General features: G+C 35.3%; 1 protein-coding gene across 1 annotated transcript in view; it reads left to right on the top strand.

The window, feature by feature from the left end:
- Positions 1–457: 457 nt before the first annotated feature.
- LOC125683306 (SWI/SNF complex subunit SMARCC2-like) overlaps positions 458–7950 on the top strand; it is a 17573-nt gene continuing 10080 nt past the window's right edge. Inside the window, exons 1-5 of the mRNA XM_056141829.1 lie at positions 458–609; positions 3322–3441; positions 5493–5578; positions 5831–6078; positions 7418–7560. Of these exons, the coding sequence (XP_055997804.1) occupies positions 496–609; positions 3322–3441; positions 5493–5578; positions 5831–6078; positions 7418–7560 (711 nt within the window). The 5' untranslated portion in view covers positions 458–495. The remainder of the gene's footprint in view (positions 610–3321; positions 3442–5492; positions 5579–5830; positions 6079–7417; positions 7561–7950) is intronic.

A 7950-nucleotide genomic window follows, 5' to 3' on the forward strand; every position in this document is an offset into this window, starting at 1 on the left:
CGCTACACATGCATGGCTAACAGCACTTGCATACATTTGCTCTATATAGTGCCAATAATGATAAAGAATTGAATTGAAAATTATTGTACCGTCATATTGTTTGTCAATTATTACCCTTTAAAAATTCCGTTTAAAGCTTAGAGAATTCTCTATCCCTTATAATGACGCAATCCGTTGAGGACCGCAACGTGTTGTGTGCCCCTTTTTTTCAAGGGGAAATAACCTGTGCTACACAGTGAAAAATGTATCCCATTGTTCATTGAAATAATCAACATATTTCATACATTTTAATCTTTGAAGTTTCAAACTAATTTCTATGCTCTAAACAGAAAAATATTTTGCTATATAACTTAGATCTATATTTCTGCTAACGAGGACAAATACAAAAAAATATTTTAGTGTGAATTGTGCATACGAGCGGTCCATTGACACCCAATCCGTATATTAGCACGACCGTCCCTGAAGAATAACAAGGAGAACCAGATTACATCCAAAATGGCGCTGCACAAGAAGAAAGATGGGTCGCCGAATGTTAAATTCTTCGAGACCGTGGAAACCATTGCGCAGTTTGATTCAGTGAGGACATGGCTTAACAAAAACTACAAGAAGGTGGGTATGCTACGAAGAGTGTGTCTCATATTTAACGAGAAATAATGGCTTGCCATGCCCTTTGTTTGGCACTCGCCGGTGTTTATATTGATTAATATTACCCACTAGAAAGACTAGACTTAGTAGTATCTCACCATTTAGTCGTTTTTAGTGTTGTTTTACATTTTTGTCGTTGTCTTTTTGTACACAGTATATATTTCAGTATTAAATCATGAAAAGATAAATTACTATCATGTATGCATCTACCAACACTGACCAATATATGATCATAATGAGCTACTCACTAACTCAGGATGCGTACTATAACGTAGTGTTATACATGCATTTGTGTGTGTGTGTAAATAAATAAAAATACTGTGCCTTTTTACTATATTAGATACCAATTCATGATCTATAAAACTTTAGTTTGGTGCATTCATGATTGTGTAAAAATAGGTCCACTATTCTATATTAACTGCCAGTACAGTGAGTATTTGGAAGTACTGACGGTGTAAATTTCTGAACTGATAATACAGTCATGACTTAAAGTCATTGAACACCATTACGTCTTTGATACCCCTATATGATTTGTCGAATTGTATTATATATATATTTCAGTAGTTGATCATACGGACAAAATTTTCATCTGAATTTTAACAAACATTGGACAAAATACTGTTTAAGACTGCACTTATACCTTTAAACCACCTCCTAATATGTTTTACGGCGTGACCGTGTTTGAGGGCGAAGCAAAAAAGTTTTGGCATTAGTGTCTATATCCAAAACAGGACAAAAATAACCCGAAGTTAGCACGAGGACAGAGCTGTATCAAAGCATCCCAATTTTGGACATTTGATCCGCCTATATATTGAACGCGGGAAATATAACGCAATCGATGTAAACAGTACATTGTGACGTCATATTCAGCGTTGTTATCTAGCAAATTTACAAACAGCGTTTGAACCACAACAAAAAACATGGCGTTAATCGTGGAGTGATTTTATATGATTAAGAAAATCAGATTTACAGGTTTTTACGGATTTTATGTAATGTCTCAGAACGACGTGAACTAGGGTAGACGAGATTCAAAATGGAGGAATACATGTCCACGCGCTAATATTCGAATCGACGCCATTGGTACCAAACTTTTCAAGTTCCATAGGTATGGTTTAATTTTTCATTATTTTCCTTTTAAACATGTATATACGTGTTACCTATAGGGAGAGCTCCGTTCTCACGGCCCTTCGGGCCGTGAGAGAGCTTCGCCCTCTATTAAATAATGTTCTGTAACAGAAAGGGAGAAAATGCAATGGACAAGACGCAGTTTGGCATCCCAGCCTGGATAATTGCATTTTCTCCCAAGGTTCCTAGCTGTTACGCCCGTCTGACTGCCACTAGGGGTGTGTATTTTCAATATGATACAATATTTACAGCTGCGATGTGCAATATATTGGATTCACAAATTAGTTGAATATTTTTTAAAATAAAATTATTGTACAAGTTAGAGCGATTTTTAGTAATTTATTTTATAACAAATATGAGTCCAGGAAAGTATGGAGGAGTAAACAAGCAATTCTTCACATAACATGAAGTAATTAAATTTTCATGATTTTATACTGAAATACATACTGTATACAAAAAGGTAACAACAAAAATGTTGTAGTAGACACTGCAAGTCAATTTGTTTATTAGATACTTGAAATACAGCATTTGTGATTTGATAAGATTATGCTTTCCCACTACCTGCCTAAGTCCATGGCATTAATTTCACCACAGTGACTTCAAATATTAATTAATTACATGACAAATGAAACCAGGCATTCCCCTTTTCTATGATTTCAAAATAAAGATAAAGTGTATACAGTTCAGCCTGTCAGAACTTGGTTTTTGTAATATTAACACCGATGACCATAGTTCATGGTTAGATGCCATTATTGCTATTTTTATCTACCAAGCTGAGAAGAGACATTTTACCCTCTGCCATTCAAAGTAATCTTTGTAATGTCAGCTGAGATGCACCATAAAATTAGTTGTGTCTGTCTAGAATGAAATAGAAAAGAATGTTAATTTCTTTTCTATCAAACTACCCCCAGACTTTACTATCGCTTTTTCTGCCCGACATCTTTAATAATGGATTAATTGGGCTTTGCTCCAGAATCTAAGAAGAGAGCTCAGAAAATGGCTGGATTTATTGTAGAGTGATACTGCTTCTTGTTGATTAATGAGTAACATGGACTGAGAACCAGGTTATCACAATGAGAATATTAACTGACTGAGAATCAGTTTATCACAATGAGTAATATTAACCGACTGAGAACCAGTTTATCACAATGAGTAGTATTAACCGACTGAGAACCAGGTTATCACAATGAGTAATATTAACCGACTGAGAACCAGGTTATCACAATGAGTAATATTAACTGACTGAGAACCAGGTTATCACAATGTGAAATGAGTTGTTGAATGATTTTAAGTGGAGATGCAAAGTTTTTCGAGAGTAATATGCAGCAAAACACTCAATTTTGAGCTTGCTTCAAGAGCCGATCATTTCATTTTCTCTTACAAGTTTGTATATATACAGAGTGTGTGATGTTGAAATGGGTATAGATAATTCCTGGCCAAGTTAGACTGGTTGTCAAGTTGCATGGCAAGATATGTGTTGTTGATGCTAGTTTATTGAATTTATTTCCCTTTCCATGTAATTGGTATATTACATTTGTGTTAATTTTGCAGTATACACAAGCAGACCCACCAACAAACAAGAACCTGGCTAGTCTGGTGTGTCAGCTGTTGCAGTTCATGGAGGATGCCTTTGGGAAACAAGTCAGCAACCCAGCCCTGACAAAGCTGCCTGTATGTATTACCAAAAAAAAAAAGCCCAAGCCAGCCCTCACAAAGCTGCCTGCATGTATTACACAAATAAATAACCCAGCTCTCTCAAAGCTGTCTGTATTACACAAATAAACAACCCAGCCCTTACAAAGCTGCCTGTATGTATTACAAAAGAAAAAACCCAACCCAGCCCTTACAAAGCTGTCTGTATTACACAAATAAACAACCCAGCCCTCACAAAGCTGTCTGTATTACACAAATAAACAACCCAGTCCTCACAAAGCTGTCTGTATTACACAAATAAACAACCCAGCCCTCACAAAGCTGTCTGTATTGCACAAATAAACAACCCAGCCCTCACAAAGATGTCTGTATTACACAAATAAACAACCCAGTCCTCACAAAGCTGTCTGTATTACACAAATAAACAACCCAGCTCTTACAAAGCTGTCTGTATTACACTAATAAACAACCCAGCCCTCACAAAGCTGCCTGTATGTATTACGTAAACAACCCAGCCCTCACAAAGCTGTCTGTATTACACAAATAAACAACCCAGCCCTCACAAAGATGTCTGTATTACACAAATAAACAACCCAGTCCTCACAAAGCTGTCTGTATTACACAAATAAACAACCCAGCTCTTACAAAGCTGTCTGTATTACACTAATAAACAACCCAGCCCTCACAAAGCTGCCTGTATGTATTACGTAAACAACCCAGCCCTCACAAAGCTGTCTGTATTACACAAATAAACAACCCAGCCTCACAAAGCTGTCTGTCTGTATAAGAGACTGTTTCTTACTGTTAAACAACCAATCAAGATAGAGTGAATTACACATGTAAACAACCCAGTTCTCACAAATGTGCTTCGTATATGAAGGTTGTTTTTAATTACTTTCTGTGAAAGGAACAATCATTTTGAAAGAAAATGCTGCCAAATTACAATATAAAGATCAGTGAGTAAATAGTAAGTTATCTTGGAAAGCCATGCATTTTATCTGTGTTTACTGATTTTATGTTTACGAATGAGGAAGAATACCATGCTATAACATAGGCGAGATGGAATGATGTTTTATAACATAGAGAAGGAAAGGTGCTTTATAACATAGGGAAGAAATAATGATTTATAACATAGAGAAGAAATAATGATTTATAACATAGGGAAGGAATGGTGCTTTATAACATAGAGAAGGAATGGTGTTTTATAACATAGAGAAGAAATAATGATTTATAACATAGAGAAAAAATAATGATTTATGACATAGAGATGAAATAATGATTTATAACATAGAGAAGAAATAATGATTTATAACAAGAGAAGAAATAATGATTTATAACATAGGGAAGGAATGGTGCTTTATAACATAGAGAAGGAATAATGATTTATAACATAGAGAAGAAATAATGATTTATAACATAGAGAAGGAATAATGATTTATAACATAGAGAAGGAATAATGATTTATAACATAGAGAAGGAATAATGATTTATAACATAGAGAAGGAATAATGATTTATAACATAGAGAAGGAATGGTGTTTTATAACATAGAGAAGGAATAATGATTTATAACATAGAGATGTAATGATGTTTTATAACATAGAGAAGAAATAATGATTTATAACATAGAGAAGGAATGGTGCTTTATAACATAGAGAAGATATAGTGTTTTATAACATAGAGAAGGAATAGTGTTTTATAACATAGAGAAGAAATAATGATTTATAACATAGAGAAGGAATAGTGTTTTATAACATAGAGAAGGAATAGTGTTTTATAACATAGAGAAGAAATAATGATTTATAACATAGAGAAGGAATAATGATTTATGACATAGAGAAAGAATGGTGTTTTATAACATAGAGAAGATATAGTGTTTTATAACATATAGAAGGAATCGTGTTTTATAACAGAGAAGGAATAGCATTCTATGAAATTAAAGATAAGTAAAAGTATGCTATAACGTAGGCAAGAAGGAATAGTGTTCTATACATAGGAGAGAGAGTCCAATCTAATGATAACAGTATTCCTGTAAATGCATGATTGGTAATGTGAATTTATCGGTTACAGATGCGATGTTTCCTGGACTTTAAGCCCGGTGGTTCCTTGTGTCACATTCTGGCAGCTGTTTACAAATTCAAGAGTGATCAAGGATGGTAAGTGTACAAACTATATATTGCACTTTTAACTTACACACACTGAAAGGAATTTAATCAAATTTATGACATAAAGAAACAAATTTTTGTTTGTGTTTTTTTAAAATATCGCAGGGAAATTGTGTTTGAAAATTTCGTTGGAGATCACTTGATGCAAATGAGGATGTAAATTTTTATTCAATAAATAGAATCCTGGTTAATGGGATTTTCTGAATTAGAATGAGGTAGTTGATGGCTTCTTTATATTTTCAGGAGGAGGTTTGATTTTCAGTCACCATCACGGATGGACAGGAACGTAGAGATGTTCTTACAGATTGAGAAAACCCTAGTACAAAATAAATGCCTTATCATGCCTAACATTTATATCATGACCGACATGGACAAAGTCCTTCTTCCCAAACTGAAAGACATCATCAAACGCCACCAGGGATCCATCACAGATGATGATGAGGAGGCAACACATATTGTCCACGTCCTGCCATCACACCCACCAGGGGAGGGTATGTCCCTTACACTCACTAAAGCTTACTGTCACATTGTCCACACCCACCAGGGAGGGTATGTCCCTTACACTCACTAAAGCTTACTGTCACATTGTCCACACCCTGCCATCACACCCACCAGGGGGGGGGGGGGGGGGGGGGGGGGGGGGATGTCCCTTACACTCACTAAAGCTTACTGTCACATTGTTTACGCCCTGCCATCACACCCACCAGGGGAGGGTATGTCCCTTACACTCACTAAAGCTTACTGACACATGGTACAGGGTGCATGCCTGTGAAGGGCAAAGGCATTAAAGTTGTACAATAACTTGAAAAATATTTTGTGTGAAAGTGTGTTACTGTATACAGGGAAGTCTTTGTCTAGCGTTATTTTTACTTAGATGCATTGGAAAATGATTTGCTATTTTCGATTCACGAAACACTACTTTATTGCTGTCTAATTAGTAGAAATCACTCAGTTTTAAATTTGTCTACTCAAATTAAGGATGAAATGGACACAAATAAAATGAGAGGAAAATGATATATGTATATAGTAATGATATGTAAAGCCTCGTAGAGGAAAGATCAAGTTACACTTAATTATGAGGTTTATTTACCTGTAAGCCTTCCCCAGATCTTACATGATTTTGTATCTAGGGATTCTTGCCTCCTGTCATGCTTCAAATGATATATGTATATAGTTACCCTGAATTCCCATGCGAACATCCAGGATTTAAGTTATAGGGGCAGAATGCAATGAAAAATTATGGCATTGACCAATTATTCAGGGATGATAATGCGTGCAGTCTATGTACATATCCATGATGGATTGGAGAATTTTTTTTTATGAAAATTCAGAATACAGATTTTGGAAGATAGAAGAGGTGTAAGATTCTCTAATAGGATTTGAACCCACAATATCAAGCTTAGATTCTCTGTCATCACTGATTTGTGGTTGTTATACCTCTTGATTGCCAAAGTATATCCACTAGGCAGTGAAGAAACAAACACTATAAGATGTGAATCAGGGGTAGATCACTCTAACTGTGAAGTACTTTTCTATATTTCCGCTGCGCACTGCATCCGGCATTATTAAACAGATTGCCAGTAAGTAGTAACCGAGGACTTGGAAAGGATGTGATAATTAACTAATACATCTCTCTGAAGATTTTTGAGTAAGAGACTTTGCCTCAGTTACTGAAAAACATTCCAACTTGAGATGTAATCTCTGATTCCTTTGCCATGTAATGTCTTGTGATTTGTAAAGATTGTAATTTTTAGTAGAAGTTGACTGAAGTATACATATACCTCTGAAGAGGAAAATAAGAGACTTAACAAAACACCACATATTTTTCAGAGGAATTTATTCGAGCTGTGATGAAACGGGATCGTAATGCGATGATACATTGGTGGTACACCCCAGACAGTTACGATTCATGGATCCCGGATGTGTCACCTGACCTAGAGATCGAGGCATCTCAGCATTCTGGGGCTTGGGAGGTCTGTACAGTAGATATGTGTGGCAACCATGCATACTAATTCAACATACATTTAGAATTTACTGTATTTTTGAGTTTGGTGATTATATTGTGCAATCTAACACTATACGTGCTAGCAGTGTCATGATACATTTATTTCACTGTTAATTTGATGGCAGTCTGCATGAAAGTTTAAAATCTATGATTTTCCAGACCAAGCACTGCTTTTCCAGGTCATAGTGTTTTTTTTAACTTGAAATAAATAACACAAACATGAACAACTAACACTTTTTAGTTTCACTTTGAACTGAGTGATCACTCTTGAAGCAATCTGGGTTTTGTAATTTATGATTTTCATTTGCTGAAGAAATACTGGTATCTATGAAAAATACGGGTTTTTTTGACAAGATTG

This window comes from Ostrea edulis, chromosome 6, assembly GCF_947568905.1.
Source record: "Ostrea edulis chromosome 6, xbOstEdul1.1, whole genome shotgun sequence".
NCBI lineage: Eukaryota > Metazoa > Mollusca > Bivalvia > Ostreida > Ostreidae > Ostrea > Ostrea edulis.